This window comes from Cervus canadensis, chromosome 7 (genome assembly GCF_019320065.1).
Source record: "Cervus canadensis isolate Bull #8, Minnesota chromosome 7, ASM1932006v1, whole genome shotgun sequence".
Taxonomy (NCBI): Eukaryota; Metazoa; Chordata; class Mammalia; order Artiodactyla; family Cervidae; genus Cervus; species Cervus canadensis.
Genome location: NC_057392.1, coordinates 66,924,740 through 66,944,903, shown reverse-complemented (window position 1 = coordinate 66,944,903; position 20,164 = coordinate 66,924,740). Strand labels below are relative to the sequence as shown.

The window sequence follows — 20,164 nt, the reverse complement described above, 5'->3', positions numbered from 1 at the left end:
AATTCAATTATAGGAAACACCAGATTTCAACTTACAGTATAATTCAATACTAGCTTATGTCCTGTAAAATCATCAAAAGAAGCATAGTACCTTGCTTAACATCACATTAATCAAAACTTTTTAATATAATAAAAACTCTTCTTTAACTGAATGTTTGCAAACTTTAGAATATATTCCATGGCCACATAACCAAAGATATAAAGATGAACAATCATATTTGCCTCAGGGGAAAAAATGTTGGTAATTTATATTTTAGGGCCCTGTGCCACAAATAATTTCACTTTATTGATATAAATCATGAATTTATATATCAAAACATAGAAGAAAAATATTTTTGGATATGGGAAAGATTTTCTAGCTTTTTCTGAGCCTGTGTCATATCTGTGATCAATATCTTTGAATAAACTGATTGGAAGGGTAGAACCCAAATTACATTAGCAATGATTAATGTAAATTCATAAATGATTAACAAAGATGATTCTTATGTACTATTTTAAAAAATGAAATTGTAGTCCACATAATCTGCATGCTCTTTTAAAGTCAGAAGGTACAGATCCTGATTTGTAAATGAGTGTTATTTTCTACTCTCTTTAATGTAAAACCAAATATGACTGTTTTTATAATGCATTAGATGAAGCTAATAAATACATTTTATTCAAATGTAATTAAATAATGAAATATTATTATGTATACTAGGGAACATGGCAGAATGCTTTAGCTTGAGAGAGAACCATGGAAACAGAGAGATAAGGCTATCTGTGTCTTCATTTTTAGCATTTTGTGATTGTAAGTGTTTATCATGAGTCATGAGTTTTAGGCTTATGATTAGATAGAACAGTTACTTGAACATTGATATGAACATTCATTCAAAAAATACTCACTTAACCCCTACTTTTAACTATGCAGTGTGTTAAGCTGTGGCAATACACTAGTGAATGAACCCTCAGGATGTTTATACTCTAGTCAGTGAGCAGAAAGAGAAAAGGGAATTACAGCAGAGTCAGATACATTAGTGTGAAAATAAGGACTTATGTGGGCTTCCCAGGTGGCGCTAGTGGTAAAGAACCCACCTGACAATGCAGGAGACATAAGAGACACTAGTTCTAACCCTGGAAAGATCCCTGGAGGAGGAAATAACAACTCCATGTCTGGAAAATTCCATGGAAAAAGGAGACTGGTAGGCTACAGTCCTTAGGGTCACAAAGAGTCAAACACTGCTGTAGCAAATTAACATGCACACAAGTAAGGGCTTACATGGGGGTACACACAAGGATGAAGCTTTGCAGCATTTAAGAGTTGGGTAAACTGGTGTTAGCCAATATTTAGACCAGAAATTTATGTTAGTTTGCGAGAAGGCAAGAGATATGATGTAATGTAATGAAATCTTTGCAGCCAAAGAAGGAGAAGTTCTATACAGTTGGCAAAAACAAAACTGGGAGCTGAGTGTGGCTCAGATCTTGAGCTCCTTATTGCTAAATTCAGACTTAAATTCAATAAAGTAAGGAAAACCACTAGCCACTCAGGTGTACCCTAAACAAAATCCCATATGATTATATAGTGGAAGTGACAAAGAGATCCAAGGGATTAGATCTGATAGACAGAGTGCCTGAAGAACCATGAACAAAGGTTCATAACATTGTAGAGGAGGCAGTGATCAAAACCATCCCCAAGAAAAAGAAATGCAAGAAGGAAAAAATATTGTCTGAAGAGGCCTTACAAATAGTTGAGAAAAGAAGAGAAGCTAAAGGTAAAAGAGAAAAGGAAAGATATACCCATCTGAATGCAGAGTTCCAAAGAATAGCAAGGAGAGATAAGAGAGCCTTCCTCAGTGATTAATGCAAAGAAATAGAAGAAAACAATAGAATCGGAAAGACTAGAGATCTCTTCAAGAAAATTAGAGATATGAAGGGAACATTTCATGCAAAGAAGGGCACAATAAAGGACAGAAATGGTACGGACCTAACAGAAGCAGAAGATATTAAGAAGAAGTGGCAAGAATACACAGAAGAACTGTACAAAAAAGATCTTCACAATCCAGATAGTCAGGATGATGTGATCACTCTCCTAGAGCCAGACATCCTGGAATGTGAAGTCAAGTGGGTCTTAGGAAGCATCACTACGCACAAAGCTAGTGGAGGTGATAGAAGTCTATCTGTCCTATTTCAAATCCTGAAAGATGATGCTGTTAAAATGCTGCACTCTATATGCCAGCAAATTTGGAAAACTCAACAGTGGCCACAGATGGGAAAAGATCAGTTTCATTCCAATCCCAAAGAAAGACAATGCCAAAGAATCTTCAAGCTACCACACAATTACTCTCATTTCACATGCTAGCAAAGCAATACTCAAAATTCTCCAAGCTAGACTTCAACAGTACGTGAACCAAGAACTTCCAGATGTTCACACTGGATTTGGAAAAGGCAGAGGAACCAGAGATCAAATTGCCGACATCCACTGGATCATAGAAAAAGCAAGAAAATTCCAGAAAAGATTTGCTTCATTGATTATACTAAAGCCTGTGTGTGGATCACATAAAACTGGAAAATCCTTAAAGAGATGGCAATACCAAACCACTTTACTTGCCTCCTGAGAAACCTATATGCAGGTCAAAAAACAACCGTTAGAATTGGACATGGAACAGCAGACTGGTTCCAAACTGGGAAAGGAGTAGGTCAAGACTGTATATTGTCACCCTGGTTATTTAACTTATATGCAGAGTATATCATGTGCTATTCCAGGCTGGATGAAACACAGGCTGGAATCAAGAATAAAGGGAGAAATATCAATAGCCTCAGGATATGCAGATGGCACCACCCTTATGGCAAAAAGCAAAGAGAAATGAAACAGCCTCTTCATGAAGGTGAAAGAGAAGACTGAAAAAGCTTAAAACTCAACTTTCAATCAGCTAAGATCATGGCATCCGGTCCCATCACTTCATGGCAAATAGATGGGGAAACAGTTGAAACAGTGACAGACTTTCTTTTGGGGGGCTCCAAAATCACTGCAGATGGTGACTGCAGCCATGAAATTAAAAGATGCTTGCTCCTTGGAAGAAGAGCTATGACCAACCTAGACAGCATATTAAAAATTAGAGACACTGGACCTAATTGGACCAAAGTTGACCTTTGCTAACAAAGATCCATCTAGTCAAAGCTATGTTTTTTTCCAGTAATCATGTATGGATGTGAGAGCTGGACCATAAAGAAGGCTGAGCACCAAAGAATTGATGCTTTTGAACTGTGGTGTTGGAGAAGACTTGAAACTGGAAGGAGATCAAATGAATCAATCCTAAAGGAAATCAATATTGAATACTCATTGGAAGGACTGATGATAAAACTGAAGTTTCAATACTTTGGTCTCCCAATGTGAAGAGCCGACTCATTAGAAAAGATCGTAGTGCTCAGAAAGATTGAAAGCAGGAAGAGGAGGGACAACAGAGGATGAGCTGGTTGGATGACATCACCAACTCAATTGACATTAGTTTGAGCAAACTCCGGGAGGTGGTGAAGGACAGGGAAGTGTGGTGTGCTACAGTCCATGGGGTCACAAAGAATAGGACATGACTGAGCAGCTCAACAACAACAACAACATGGGCTCCTGAGCCTTTAATGCAGATCAGCTTAATGGATGAACTTGAGTACTTAGAGTTTCAGAATTTGCTTGATTCTTATTGGATATGGTGGGGATTTATGGTAAAAGGAACTAAAATAGAAAAAATTTGTAAAGGGGGAGGGTCAGAAAAGTGCATTGGGTGTTCTGGATTGGCTAGATTTGGCAAGATTTGGGGGGTAATCAGGAGAAGTGAACTAAAACATGTGATACAAGAAGAGATAAATAAAACTATTGTGAGTATGAATAAAATTACCTTTTGAATATTTTGGAAAATCTTCTGTAAAGATTGAATAGCCTTTATTTACTCAGCTGCTGCTGCTGCTGCTAAGTCACTTTAGTCGTGTCCGACTCTGTGTGACCCCATAGACATCAGCCCACCAGGTTCCCCCACCCCTGGGATTCTCCAGGCAAGAACACTGGAGTGGGTAACCATTTCCTTCTCCAATGCATGAAAGTGAAAAGTTAAAGTGAAGTCGCTCAGTTGTGTCCGACTCTTCGCGACCCCATGGACTGCAGCCTACCAGGCTCTTCCATCCATGGGACTTTCTAGGCAAGAATACTGGAGTTGGGTGCCGTTGCCTTCTCCCTATTTGCTCAGCACCAGACTTCAATTTGAAGAGCCTCTAGGACGATGCAAGAACCCTTTCCTAGGTAGGAGACACATTTTCTGATTTGAAGCATCTGGTAAATTACCCAGCTAAATTCTTCTTCTTTTTCTTTTTTTAAGGTGTTTCACTTTTGTCAGATTACTGGGTGATACATGGTTATAGATTCAATATGAGCTGTTGTGCAAGTAATACATGGTTGGATTGTATTTCTAACGTGCATTGAATGTTTATTATCCCTCACTAAAGGCCCTAGAAGTGGAAACTTTATAAGGTTGAATGGTAGGCACCATTTTTCTCCCTCTGAGCAATGCAGCACATGAAAGAACTATATATGAAATCTGTAATATTGCTTTGGTTGTTCACTTTCTCATTACCCATGGAAGATGGTGTACCAGGCTTCATTTTGAATTCAGGAGTGATTGGTACATAATAGCCTAATTGGTGTTGGTTGCTGAAAAACAGTGGGGTCAGTGACAGTGATGTTCATAGTGAGAGGGCAAATAATAGGAAAGAAAGGACAACATAGATCAGAGTAGTCTATTTTTTCCACTTGGTTTGATATGGTTTGAAAAAGGAGAGACTGTACAATAGTTCAGCTCCAGGCACTCAAATTAAATTGTTATAGTTTTCTAGCTTGTGTTAGGACTCAAAGACACTTGAATTTTTGCACTGTTGAGAGCAATGGGAGGTGACTGAATGCCTCTCTGTCTTAGCTCACCTGTATCTAATGGACTAAACCTTCTACCTGCAATGGTGATCATACCATTTTTTATTTTGTTTTTAAAGATTTGAAGTCACAGATGCACAGAGAGATTACATAAATTCCTCTAGTTCACACAGCTGTTCAATGTCAGAGCTGGATCCAAAGTCAAAGCAGTCTAGTTTCAGAGTGAATTCTCATAACCATCATACATATTGCTCATGGGTATGGAAGAGGGGGATTAACTGGGAGAGGTTCCATCTCTGCTCAAACAGCCTTCTTTTCTGTTCTATATAAAGAGGGTTCTTGAAATTCTCGTCTTGAAAGATTTGGATGAATTGAATTAGATTTATCATAGTAACAAGTCAGTGTGGCAGTCATTCTAATGATTGCCCTCTGTTTCATATTTCTCAAAAAATTTTTAAAAAGTCACAAAAGCCCAAAGGCAGGTTAAATTATGAAGTGATTGTCTAAGAATTGTGCATTGAACGGCTCCTGGAGAAAATTATCCAGTGTTCCTTTCTTCCAATGTAGTGCAAATTATAGAACAAATGTGTGCCTGTCTCAGGAAGCATTGATTTTGATTCAAGTGTATACTTAAACAGACTTGTGAAATATTAGGGAATAAAATTATGTCAACATATTCTCCTTTTGTTCTTGTGTACCTTCTCTGGGTGCTTTTATCACTGCTTCATTTTTCCCAGGATCTGAATATTTTTTCCATGATAATCTACTACATTAATTGTAACAGCCTGGATAAAATTTCTTTGGTAAATATTATGAACTTAGGCGAAGAAATTGCAAACCCACTGTCAGAAACAAGATCTGAAATTTTGTGAGGAAATAACTGACCCTGAGACTTGGCTTTTGTGAGCAGTGCAAGTGACCAGATCCTCAGGGCCTTTCTTCTTTTGCTTTGAGTGTTTAGAACTATAAGAAAACTGCATAAAATGTTCATTAGAAAAATATGTTACTGCATAACTATCAACTTAAAACCAGATCTGGTCCATAGAGGTGTTTTGGTTGACTGTCAATATGTTATTTGTCATTGCTGTCTTGAAATAGAAAAAGAGCACTGATGCTGTACTGCTATTTCTGGACTTGAGTTGCCCCTGGCCTTACCATTTTTTCATATCCTAGAGAGGTCCTGATTCACACATTTTTGTTATAAGTTGGCCCCACAGGCCTTTGAATCCATGATTCTCATTTCAGTTTGTAGTTGTGATTTTAGCATGACAGATCATAAGAATTCAGATAAAATCTTATAAAACTGCATTATATGACATAGCATGACTTCTATCTTGTTGACAATAATGTTTTCCAGTAATTTTTAGATAATTTTGAAAAAAAGACATAGAATCATCTATATTATAACTAATAGTGGAAATACTAAAAATATTATAGTCATTAGAATAAAGATGCATTTAAATCATCCTCTGACTCAACCGCTTGATTTACTGTTGAGGGAAAAAATGTTCGTCGTCATGGTGGGGATGAGTTCTGAGACTGATACAGTTGAATGGAAGTCTACAACATCAGACTTTTGTCTTCTGGAGTATGAGAGGGCATAAGGTCTGTCACAGAGGACTGAAACGCTACTTCTGATGTTCAGTGGCCAAGTGAAGACTATTGTGGCTCCGCAATGACTTATATTTTGTCTTTATTACACCTCTATAATGTTAGGCCCACTGAAAATGGGGATTTTATCAATTCCTCCTTCCCATGTTCTTTTTCTTTACATGTAGATTCATCCCCATGCACTCACACACATAGACTTAAATGAGTATGCATACATATATCTGCAAGAGGGCACACAGCTCGGTGGTATTACAGTATTTATGACCATTGGTTTTAAGGTAATTACTGTTTGAATCTGTGATTGCAATTACAAAGTAAGCCAACCTCAACTATGATAAAATAATATTCCCACCTTATCCTTTCTCACTCACAGAGCTCAGTGTACAATATCTCTGGCATAAGGAACATGCATTTATCATTTCTACTGACAATGCTTTTCTTTCCCCTCAACTTCCCATCTTTATACACATTTGCTGCTTTAAAAATAATTAGCAGCTGAATCATTCTAATAGCATCTGTGCAGCTGACAGGATATCAGGAACTGTGCCACATTTTGTGAAGATAGAAACCATCCCTGGATAGGGGATGCATTGACTCTGTGACCTGAACAACTTTGTGATGGTGTGATGCCCTGTTCAGACCTGAGATGAGTTTTAGGAGGTAATTAGTTTTGAAAGATTGCCAGACTGGTTTTGAACTCCATCAGGCATTTAAGGCCCCCAATCCTAACTTCTGGTCCTGTAAGGCTTATGACAGAAAAAAAAAAAAAGAAAAAAAAGTGACTGATGAGCTTCCTCCTTAACTATGTACTGCTCACCACCTGCTTTATCACTTTAAGGCTCAGAAAGGATCTATCTGCTGAATCAACTTAGGGAAAAAACTCCTGAAAACCTATTTTTTAAAATTAACAACATGGATGAAAGAAATTATTTCAAGTAGTTTTCTGGGGTTGATTCTCACTTAACATAGTGCAATAGTATTTGTGAATTCAGCACTTAAGCACCCTGAATACCTTAAATTTATGGAATTAGAATATAAAATAAAGTTGTAAAAAATAATTTTTTGCGTTTTTGAAACACTGATATACTTATTAAATAATTTACTCCCTTTCCCCCATATATTATTGTAATTGCTGATCCTAGGCAGATACAGACCATATATGCATACCATATATATACATATATAACTTTCAAGCAATAAAATTATAAAAACATTCATGTTGCCAAACTTCCAGAACATTACAAGTTTATTTCCACAACACTGGAAGGTGACAGTTTACTTGATATTCAATACTTGAAATAATTTTGTTTCTGTCTTTGAATAGCTCATCATTTTGTTTGATGTACATTTCATACTCTGAAAAATATCAGATTTCTTGTTTTACAGACTGATCATCATTTATTTAGCCTTTTCCAATAGACATATTATCTAAATTTGTCTAGTTCTATACCATTCATCTCAGGTACAAAAACATTCAAGTAATTCAACTGACTTTCACCTATATTCAAATACTGCTTAATGTTCCTTATGCCATTATATTGATACTCTTATACAGTATTATATAAATTCTTATTTTTGTAGAGATGTGGACTTGTAATACTCACATATTATCTCTTCCTATGTGTTTATATGGAGCATTTTTTCCTGACCCAATCTTTTTCACTTAAAAAAATTGTGTTTATAATGAAGAACATAAAGGTCACTAGTCTGAAATATAAAATTACCAAATGTTTCATGCCTATGGTGTAAGCATCGGTAAGGTTTAGATATATAATATTTCTAGCATCCCCAAGATTTCCAGCTCTATACTCTGCATCTTTCTCTTCCAGAAGCTGCCAGATTATTTGATCATAGAGTCTATAATGGCTTGCAACTTGACTTCAGTGACACAGTTGTAACTTTAGCATGTACTTAGAGTAAGGAGAGTTTCAAGAAAGGTGTTTTTTGAAAAATAAGAAATAAAAATTCTCTGATTTATAATACTGAAATAAAAAATGAATTATTGCTGTGTCAAAGTATGCATTTTCTCAAAGATTTCAGACTTTATTTCATAAGAACAAAATGCACTTTCAATATCCCTAGACCAATTACTATTGCTTGTCATCCAGCAAAACAAAATCTTCTCTTCAATTCAGAAAATTTATACTGGAGCAGGAAGGCAGAGAGATATTACAGTGGATGGCTGTGTGTGGGTGGCGGTGAGGGGGAGTTGGTGGGGGGAGGAGTTCAGTTAGAGTTAGCTAAGCTTGTGGAGCGAGAATTGAGCTGCACCCTCAATCCAAAAGTTTTCTAGACTTTTACGACTCTTTCGATTCCTTTATATTTCCAATTAGTCTTGGCAGTTCTACCTCCTACATAAGTTCTAAATCTTTCAGTTGTTCCCCATCTTCACTGTCTCCACCATGATCAAGTGAAGTGAAAGTTGCTCAGTCGTGTCCGACTCTTTGCGACCCAGTCCATGGAATTCTCCAGGCCAGAATACTGGAGTGGGTAGCTTTTCCCTTCTCCAGGGGATCTTCCCAACCCAGGGATCGAACCCAGGTCTCCCGCATTGTGGGCAGTTTCTTTACCAGCTGAGCCACAGGAGTGGGTAGCCTATCCCTTCTCCAGGTGATCTTCCTGACCCAGGAATCGAACCGGGGTTTCCTGCATTGCAGGCAGATTCTTTACCAACTGAGCTATGAGGGACCATGATCCAAGGCAATGTTAATTTTCGTCTAGCCAACTGCAGCTACCTGCTAACTGATCTCACTCTTTCCTCTGTACGGTTTGCAATTCGTTCTCTGACAAATTATTAATGAGCTTTCAAAACCCCAGATCTGATTATGCCACACTCTTCCATATAAAAATTTTATATAATTTTTTAATTTGCATAAGCCACATACACAAGTGTGTGTGTGTTTAGTTTTTTCTTTTCTTTTATTGAACTATAGTTGATATACAATGTTGTGTTCATTTCTACTATACAGCAAAGTGATTCACTTTTATATATATATATATATATATATATATATATACACACACATATATATATTCTTTTTTAAATTCTTTTCCATTATGGTTTTGTATAGGATACTCAATAAAATGCACATATATTTATTTGCATTTGTCTCTTTCCCCACTCAACATGTTTTGAGATTTATCTGTTTTGATTGATTAGGGTAACATTAAAATACAGAGCATGTGTTCAAAGAGCTTAACCAAACCAAATTCATGATATTAGTTCCTTTGGAGAGGGTTGGAGAGCGGGCAGTAGGACTGGAGGTGGTAAAGAAGACTTGTAGATCATAAAGATATGGATGTGTATGTATCATATATGTTATCATTCCTTTGACATTTCTGTATTTTTCAATTTTCTCGCTTTTCCACAAATGCCCTAGAGAGTACAGAGAAACTTAATTGATTACATTTCTTTTAAAATAAAGACAAGATCTTTTTCATGTCCTAAGATTTTTCATGATTTCGTGACTTCTTTTACATCACTTCAGTCATGCTTAATCTCATGCTTCCTCCAATACACCGTGTTCTTTCATAATTCAGGACTTTCACATATATGGTTTCTTTTGCTTAGAAGTTTGATGAGGATAGGGAATATGAGTTCTATTCTGTATTCTACATACTGAAAATGTGTATAGCCGATTTGCAGGACATTTTACCAAGGTTTTATAAAATTAAAAATATACGTATTCTCAGACTTCCCCAGCTGTGCAGTTGTTAAAACTCCATGCAGGTTGATAGATGTGAGTTGGATCCCTGATCAGGAAATCAAGATCCCACATGCCATGAGCAACCAAAAAAAAAAAAAAAATTACATATTCTCTTACCCCAAATCGATTTATCTGTAGTAACCTTGTAGAAACACTCATGGGTATAAAGTTGATTAATGTACAAATTTATTCATGAAGATTTTGATAGCAGTAGAATAATTTAGAATTGACAAACTCTATAATGTTATAATTATGGAATTGACAGCTTATGGTGAACGCTGTCAGATTTGTGAACTCCAAAGAAGAGAATTTAACTTCAGGACTATAGATGAGGCTTGATCACTCAGAGCTTTTTGTAGCAGTTTTATTACAGTGAAAAGGGGATAGAAAAAAGCTTCTTACGTAGACATCACAAGTTGGGGCAGGGGAGAGTGCCCCACCTGCTAGTCTCATCAAGGCCTTATATACTTTTTCAATTGGTTACTAACAATACAAAGGTCTTAGCAGATCCACTCTCACAACATACATCTTAAGATAACAGGATTAGAACTAACATAGAAATGTCTTACTAGACCCATTACCACAACAAACATTGTAAGATAAAATGATTATTCAGAAGGTTTTTCAGTTCAGTTCAGTTTAGTCAGTCCTGTCTGACTGTTTTCGACCCCATGGAGTACAGCATGCCAGGCTTCCCTGTCCATCACCAACTCCTGAAGCTTGCTCAAACTTATATCCATCGAGTCAGCGATGCCATCAAATCATCTCATCTGTGATCCCCTTCTCCTCCTGCCTTCAATCTTTCCCAGCATCAGGATCTTTTTCAATGAATCAGTTCTTTGCATCAAGTGGCCAAAGTATTGGAGCTTCAGCTTCAGCATCAGTCCTTCCAGTGAGTATTCAGGACTGATGTCCTTTAGAATGGACTGGTTGGATCTCCTTATAGTCCAAGGGACACTCAAGAGTCTTCTCCAACACCACAGTTCAAAAGCATCAATTCTTCGGCACTCAACTTTCTTTATGGTTCAACTCTCACATCCATACATGACTACTGAAAAAGCCATAGCTTAAGGAGAAACATGTCCTTGAATGAGATACATTGTTTTTATATAATCATTAGTACAGAGTTTAAGGAAAAACATAACCTTGAGCAAGATGAGTTGTCTTGTTGTGTAATTATTAGCTCTGGGCTTAAAGAAAAAGCGAATTCCAGAAAAATATTTACTTCTGTTTCATTGACTATGCTAAAGCCTTTGACCATGTAGATCACAACAAACTGCGGAAAATTCTTAAAAGAGATGAGAATACCAGACCACCTTACCTGCAGCCTGAAAAACCTCTATGCTGATCAAGATGCAACAGTTAGAACTGGACATGGAACAAGGAACTGGTTCAAAATTGGGAAAGGAGTACGTCAAGTCTGTATACTATCACCCTGCTTCTTTAACTTATATGCAGAGTACATCATACAAAATGCTGGGCTGGATGAAGTGCAAGCTGGAATCAAGATTGCTGGGAGAAATATCAATAATTTCAGATACACAGATGACACCATCCTTATGGCAGAAAGTGAAGAGGAGCTAAAGAGCCTCTTGATGAAGGTGAAAGAGGCTTAAAGCTCAACATTCAAAAAACTAAGATCTTGGCATCTGGTCCCATCACTTAATGGCAAATTGATGGGGAAACAATGAAAACAGTGACAGACTTTATTTTCTTGGTCTCTAAAATCAATGCAGATGGTGACTGCAGCCATAAAATTAAGACACTTGCAGCTTAGAAGGAAAGTGATGACAAACCTAGGCAGTGTAATAAAAAGCAGAGACATTACTTTGCCAACAAAGGTCCATGTAATTAAAGCTATGGTTTTCCAGGAATCATGTATGGTGTGAGAGTTGGATCATAAAGAAGGCCGAGCACCAAAGAATTGCTGTTTTCAAACTGTGGTTTTGGAGAAGACTCTTGAGAGTCTCTTGGACTGCAAGGAGATCAAATGAGACAATCCTAAAGGAAATCAATCCTGCATATTCATTGGAAGGACTGATGCTGAAACTCCAATATTTTGGCCAACTCATTAGAAAAGACCATGATGCTGAGAAATATTAAAGGCCAGAGGAGAAGGGGATGACAGAGCACAAGATAATTGGATGGCATCACTGACTCAATGGACATGAGTCTGAGCAAGCTCTGGAAGGTGGTAAAGGACAGGGAAGTGTGGCCTGCTACAGTCCACGGGGTCACAAAGTGTCAGACATGACTGAGTGACTGAACGACAATAACAATGAAATAAGCACTTTCACTTTAATTATGAGAGTAGCTGTCAGTAACACAAACCCTATATCCTTAAAAATAAATATACATGTGTGTATGTTCATATATGTAGGTGTGTATATGCTTGGATGTATACACAGAACATGGATGTGCTCTGAGAACTTGTATAGCACAAAGCACATTTAAATGTTAAGTATTTCATTTTTATCAATAGCCTGAACAACACAGTGCTGAACTTGACTAGTTTGAAGGAAGATGGTGATATTCATAACCAGTAGGTTATGAGATATTGAAATAATAAAGGATCAGCTGCATTTACAAGGATAACAAAATGACTAGCCAATTTAGTGCACTGGTCATCTCACGGAAATAACTGTAAATTTAAGAAGCTATGATAAAAGTGAAAAAGCATTCATGACAGTTATTTAATGGTCCGATTTCTGTGAAAATGGCAGTCCTCCAGAGAAAGTCAAATCAAATATTCTGGGATAATAGTGCTGATATCAGCTTGTTCATTTGATATTTGAGTCTTCTTCATAAAAGTGTAGCACAAAATGTATTTTTAAAATCTCTGCTTTTTAAGCTCTTTGCTTGGTTGTCTGGCAAGTGGGAAGTATTTACACTTTCAATTTGTCAGATTTTTACTATAATGAATTAGAATAGTTAAAAATGAAGAAAAGAAAGTCAAATCAGTTAGCTATTTTAATATTTATTCATGACTGAAATACAGTGCTGTAAATATAGTTTTGATCTTTACATCACCAAATTTATCTTTAAGAAAAGGTCAGAACCAAAAGAAAAAAAAATGCTGTCAGTCCAATTGGAAGTTACTATTTAGTGCTAGCCTATGCACAGACTTGTTACACATTCTGAAGGAGACTTTCTGAGAAAATTGTTTGGAGTTTATTAATATAATCAGACTCTGTCATCCTTAATCTAGGGTAAAATAAGCAAACATAGTCTATTATTCTTCATCCACTTCATCTTGCTTTGTTTTATATCTTCTTTGCTATGAAAATTATATAAATTATGCAACAGATAAATATGTGATGATGGTAGGTCATTGCTTATCTAATGTGCGTATAAATCACCTGGGGAATCTTGTTAGGCTTCACATTTTGATTCAGAAGGGCTGAGTGGTGGTGATGGTTTAGTCGCTCAGTTAAGCCCGACTCTTTGTGACTCCATGGACTGTAGCCTGTCAGGCTCCTGTGCCCATGGAATTTTCTAGGCAAGAATACTAGAGAGAGCTGCCATTCTTTTCTCCAAGGGATCTTCCCTACCCAGGGATCCAGCCTGGGTCTCTTGCATTGTAGGCAGATTCTTTACCAACTGAGCCACCTAAGGAATCCTACCCATGCTGCTTGTCTGAAGTCTATGCACTGAGTAAGAAGGATCTATAGTGTTCTTGCCTGGAGAGCCCCATGGATAGAGGAGCCTGGTGGGCTGCCGTCTATGGGGCCGCACAGAGTCGGACGCAGCTGAGTCGGACACGGCTGAAGCGACTTAGCAGCAGCAGCAGTAGCATAGGGTCTATGGTTATTACATCATGTAGCACGGATATACACACACATGGTCAGGTGCTGAGGGTGGGGTTACACGCCTCAATTTGGAAGTCATGCTGTCCTCCTCAAAGGCAGCATATTCTCATGTCTGAGCCACACAAGGCCCTTTTTATTTTATTTATCAGTATATTCTTTACCTCATCTCTCCTCTTAATGCTTTAATTCTGAGGATCCCAGTGTCGAAGATTTCTGGTCTCTTAAGGGTTATCTTTCCTGATTCCCAGGTGATTGGCATTTGCAGTATACACAAACATTTCATTTGAGTTTAAAAGAATTACATCTCACCACACACACAGCTAACATATATTCTTTATATACAGATGGGCTTGAAGTGGGCACCAAAGATTTGAAAAAGCATAATGAAGAGCCTACATATGTAAATATGTACAATCAGAAACCATTTTACTAATTTTTAACCTCACTTCTAAATTTCAGCCACTGTGGTTTGGCTCTAGGCCTCTGAGCTCATGTATTGTTTTTATTTCAGTCAATCATGTAATCACAACCCGTCAGTCTTACCTGCGTTGTTCAGATGTAGTAGATGGGATGACAGTCTTCTCATAGTGAAATTATTTATTTGTTCTTTTTCAAGCAGTGAGTCAGTGATGGAGTCAATTTTGGGACTCTGTATATCCAGTTTCTTCTTTCTGCTGTATGCATGTGGCATTGTATTCAGGACTGGATTATTGAATGAGAAGGATGAATTTGGATCTTTATTTGGGTTACAAAGAGTTCATAAAGTGAAGAGAGAACTAGATACCTACTAAAATAAAACTTAGCGTCAGTCTTTATTGAGCATACAAAATGTACAAGGTATGATATAAATGCCACAATCTGAAAGTTAAAGTGCTAAAATATAATGTCATGCATTTCCTGGATGGTACTTTTTGTGTCAAGGTACATAATCCATCTGATTTTCGGCTCACATCGAATGGATTCTTATAGTTTATAAGTGTTTTAAAATATAACTGAGAAAAAATGGTACATGTGTTTGGTTTTATTCTTAATCATATAAGTAGATTAAATTCTCTTAGTTCTTCAACAAAATAGTTTTTTTTAAATAACTTTCATCTGTAATTTACTGTTAGTGTCCTCCTGTAAAGTCCTTCTTTTAGTACCTGCTCTTTGAAATGAACTGTTTGTCAAATTTCCATTAAGCTGAAGGTAAAAAATTAATGAACCACTTACTTCAGATATTTCAAAACTAATGCAAGTCTATTAGTCATGCAATACAAGAAAATCAAAGATGTTGGTTTGTCCAATTACTGTTTAGGCTTCATTCATATTTAACTTTTAAATGCATTGTTTCAGATGCTTAATAGAACATTCTGGAGAAAAAAAGGAATGTAGTTATTTATTTTTATTTTTTATCTCAAAAATAATTTTATTTATATAAATACTTTTTGTAACCCAGAGCAGTTAATTAGTGAGTTGATGGGGGTGGGTAGGTTTTGAAGGTTTTGAAAGTAGTTAGCTTACAAGAAAGCACTAATATATAACAAGCATAGAATTAATAGAATTCTAATTAGTTTTCAGTTGTACCTCTGCTCCAATTTATAGACATTTAGAAAACCAGTAAGATAGGGACATTGAATTATTTTTCAAGGAATTGTTAATTCATTCCTCCCTCCCTGCCTTCTTCCTTTTCTTTCCTTTTCCTTTCCTTTCCTTTCCTTTCCTTACTCCATTAATTACTGAGCTCTTGTTATGATCCTGGCAATGTGCTGGGTATTGTGTGTTATGTAATGATGGGAAAGACTTGCTCCTTTTCTTTAAGGAGTTTAGAGGAGACAATCAATGTGTTTTTGCATAGTGATCTGGTAATTAGAAATGCCAAGCACTGAAAAAAAAATGCAGATAAATCACATAGAACTGAAGGTGTCAGAGAAAGTTTCTTATAGAAATGAGTTAAGCTTTAGAGGAAATGTATATTTCAGACATGTGCAGACATGTGATACATAAGAGAAGCAAGTAAAGTGGAAGAAATGGCTTAAGCAAAACATGGAGGATATAAATCACAGAATATGCATGGGGACAGTTTAAGTATTAGCATAAGATATATGGAGAGGGATGGTAGGAAATAATGTTGGAAATATCAGGTCTGAGATTGTGAAGGGCTTTGAATGGCAAGTTCAGTTTGGAAGTTCAGTATCTGAATTGAGGAGAGGTGAATCACACAACATTTCAAGAAGTTTCATTTTGTGTTAGCAACATGTTAGCACCTAACATCCATGAAAACTGCAAAATAACAGATTGTACATTTGTTGCAAATACTGTCTCATTGTCCCTACACACTGGAAGTTTCGAAGGCAATGGCTGAGGGAGGAAATGCATGCTGGGAGAGCCAAAGTGAGATGGCTACATCAGGAGGACCTCCCAGCTGGCTTGCTGAGTGGGCCACACTGGTGCCTTAGAGCACCAGCAAGGAGCAACAGCGACTTGGGACAGCAGCTTCCTTTTGGCCTGAAAGTCCCCTTCAGTTGCCCTCAACTGGTTGCATGGCTGCTCACATCTTCTGTGTGAACCACGCAGGGCTTGATTCATGGGCGTAAAACCCACACTCAGAAAGACACGCACTTGATTCAGTTCCCTGCTATTGCCATGTTGAAGTCCTTCCTACTTTTTTGATGGAGAGTTCCCACAGTGTCATTTTGCTCTGGTCTTGTGAATTACGTGTCCAGTCTTGATACTTTGACATGAACATGGTTAGGAAGCAATGAACTATGTTATGGTCAAAATGCTTGGTCGTATAGCCATATAAAAAGGAGTACTAAGTTATGAGACCAGCTTTGTGTTTATACAACAAAACTGATCCTAAGCTTAAATCTTACTACTTTTTCTTCAAAGCCATGACTTCTGTGGCTGCCACAGCTAAATATGTTTTAGCCTTGTGGTTTTCCTGATGATAAATCAAGGAAAGGCTTCCATATCATATTGTGTCATTAATAATCTGCCTCCTGGAGCCTGGATACCAGTATTCTCGAGTTCTGCACCCCCTGCAGTCCTATCAAATTAAATTCTGAGAAAACCTGTGGCAATGATTTTCTCTAATAAAAGTTCTGAAAAATACAGCTCTGCGTTCACAAACATTATTGGCTGCCTGATAGTCATTCTGTTGTGTATTTCACTTTCTGAGTCAGTATAAATAATATAAACTGAATAAAAATGTATTTTTTGTTTTAGTTTTTTCCCTTATGTGGAGTTTGTTCTTTTCATTCTATTTATTCTGAATACTTGTGTAATTTTCTCTTGCTTGTGTTACCATAGTTGTTTTTCTCCTTATTTTCATTTAATTTTTATTTTTTCAAAGTTATAGATGAATATAAATAGAAATTTCTACAAAGCTTAGACACATTTATAAAAATGTATCACCTTCTCTCATCCTTCCCTGTGTTTCTCTCTGCTTTGTCTATATCCCCAAAGCAAGCACTAAAATGCTTTCAACATTTTTGGTTGTTACCTATTTTTCATATTTATCTCACTGCCTCTCAAGAGTATGTTTAAGAGTTGAACTCATTTTTCAGTTGTATCCATTATATTGACTTACCACTATGAAAGATATAAAGATTTCATTTTCTTTCATAGGTTTCCATGTTCCCTCAACACTGACATTTTCCCTTTTTTCTTTTTTCCTGAAGAATGATGTTTATTTTTGTATTAAAAAGTCACTGTTTACATTTCTATGGGGCTTCCCAGGTGGCTCAGTAGCAAAGAATTTGCTTGCCAATGCAGGAGACACAAGAGATGCAGGTTCAATCCCTGGTCAGGAAGATTCCCTAGAGGAGGAAATGACAACCCACTCCAGTATTCTTATCTGGATAATTCCATGGACAGAGGAGCCTGGCCATGGGGTCACAAAGAATGGGACATGACGGAAGCTACTACTTAGCATGCACACAGGCACACACCTGGAACGAAGGATTCTGTGCACCAATGAGAACAAGGCATCTGAAGGGTCTTAGCAACCATCGCACCATCCCATTTAAAGGATCGGAGATACCCTTCCCTGTGTCTGGCGTCTCCCTGTTCAGTGTCCCACCTACAGTCTCTGCTGGAAGGAGGACCAGGCGCTGTTCATATTGACTGAATGAGTGAGGGGTTCAGGAGGAGAGACTCCTTCACAATCAGAATTTGACCAAGCCCTGCTGTTTTCAGCCCTTCCTTTACCCCCTTTTTAATAGGTAGCTGATATTGTCAGTTCTCAAGTCTCTCTGGGTTCTATGATACAACTGCATTGCTTTTCAGCTTCTTCACTCTGCCGGCTTAGGTTTTGTTCTCCTTGGTCTGTCGTATCGGTTGACACTCATCTGCTTTCCAACTTCTAGTGTCTTACTACTAGTGTGTCTCCTCTTCTCTTTGCCCCTGTGGATTGATGCTTTTCTATCCCTTTGCTGTCATTTCAGTAGCGAATGGAAGTAAACACCTCTGTACAATCTGCTGTCATGAACTAGGTTACATAATGCTATTTGGACTGAATTTTTCTTATCAAGTATCTCAAATCATTTTTAACAAGGAGACAGTATAACTAAGGAGTAAACACACAAATGAGTTAAAAAAAACTTACCACTCATCATTTAAATACTTATTATAGAAAACCTGCTCTTCAAGTGTCTTTAATTTCTGTTTGCTAAGGATTCTGTTTTTCTCTTTTGAATACAGATGGAAGCTTTAGACAAAACCGATCAAACCTCACCTCTCTACTAGTGCAGCCCATCTCAGCATCTCTTGTTGCAAAACTCATCTCTTTGCCAAAGGATAGAACCACAAACGGTGCCTGTAGCCCTCTAGAACTTCCAAATAATGGTAAAGTATTTAATGTCTTTCTGTGTGTCTTATAGTTTTTATAAGGCCCATGATCAATTTTAATGTTTGATTGCATGTTTAGGATTATTCTTTCTCAAAAAAAAACAAAAACATTTTTGTTGATATGAGCTTCTTTTTCTCTTCTCTGGCTTTTCGAAAGTAATTCTATAAAGATTGAGAGTTGACCAAGCTGAGAGATTAAAAAAAGAAGAAAAGCATTTTGAACTGCAAGTAAGAAAAGCAGCTTTACAAATAAAGCATTTTGTACATTCATGAAAATCTGCTTAACATCAGTTCTCAGTTTCAGCTTCAGCAGGCTTGTTGCCTGCCAAGATTCAGTGGATAGCAGTCAGCTATCTGTGGTATGAAGTCTTTTAGTAGAAAGCATTAAAGCCTAATTCCTGCAATTGACTAAAAAATCCCTCTGTCTTTACGCATCGTTGCTGGAGAGATGCTTCTTATACTGCAGAGCAGTTTGTCAGGCCTAGTTGGACCACACAGGATAAAACTGAAGTAGTTAAGCTACCTGTGGTGGGATGAAAGTCATGGGCTGCATCTTATTTCTGCCTCCAGCCTCAGCATTAGACTTCTAAAGGAGAGACTCTCTTTATATATTGTTAATTTTGTATCTAGTTGGCTGTGAAATTCAACTTGAGGGGTCCCTTTGGTGTCCAGACCCAGAGGCTCAGATACCCATGTTTTATCTCATTTGTTTTCTCCTGACAACAAAAGCATAAAAAAATAAAATATGTTTTGAAAAAGCCTAAAAAATTTTTAAAAAGGCCCTGAATGCATTCAGAATTGCCCTTTCTTAGAGACAGGTTTTTTAAAGTTCTGTAGATTGAGAACCTCTTAAACTGATTATTGATTGAACATAGTAGGAACTATAGAAAACAATGCTAAGACTTCGTCCTCAAAATAGGAAAGAAGTTCTTGAGAAGCTTTTTGTTTAGCTTTTTCTATCTTCTAGTCTTAGCCCCCAAATTTGATAATGAGCTCTATTTGCTAAAATATGTAATTAACACTATACTAATAATTTCCTTGTAAGAAAAGCATCAGACGTTGAAAAGATCAGACTTAAGTCCGGATTTAATTGATTGGTTTATTCAACAAACAGTCAGAGTCCCTCCTGTCTTAATCTGTAGAAGGAGATCCTGATTGCCTCAAGTCTATCAGCTTATCACATCAACCATGTAATGACAGCTGGTTCAAGGATGATGCAAATTTGGCCAGAGACATGACTCAATCTCTGGACTTTGAGCAATGGCTAATTTTAATGGTAGAACTGAATAAGAAATCATATAACTCTGGGATACTTTGGTC

The 20,164-nt window shown here is 37.1% G+C and overlaps 1 protein-coding gene across 8 annotated transcripts in view; it reads left to right on the top strand.

Moving 5' to 3' along the window:
• Positions 1–20,164, top strand: part of NAALADL2 (N-acetylated alpha-linked acidic dipeptidase like 2) — a 1,484,447-nt gene that overhangs the window by 1,009,300 nt on the left and 454,983 nt on the right. For all 8 annotated transcript variants that reach the window (XM_043473697.1, XM_043473696.1, XM_043473703.1 and 5 more), the window contains one exon: positions 18,698–18,841. In XM_043473697.1, the coding sequence (XP_043329632.1) occupies positions 18,698–18,841 (144 nt within the window). The remainder of the gene's footprint in view (positions 1–18,697; positions 18,842–20,164) is intronic.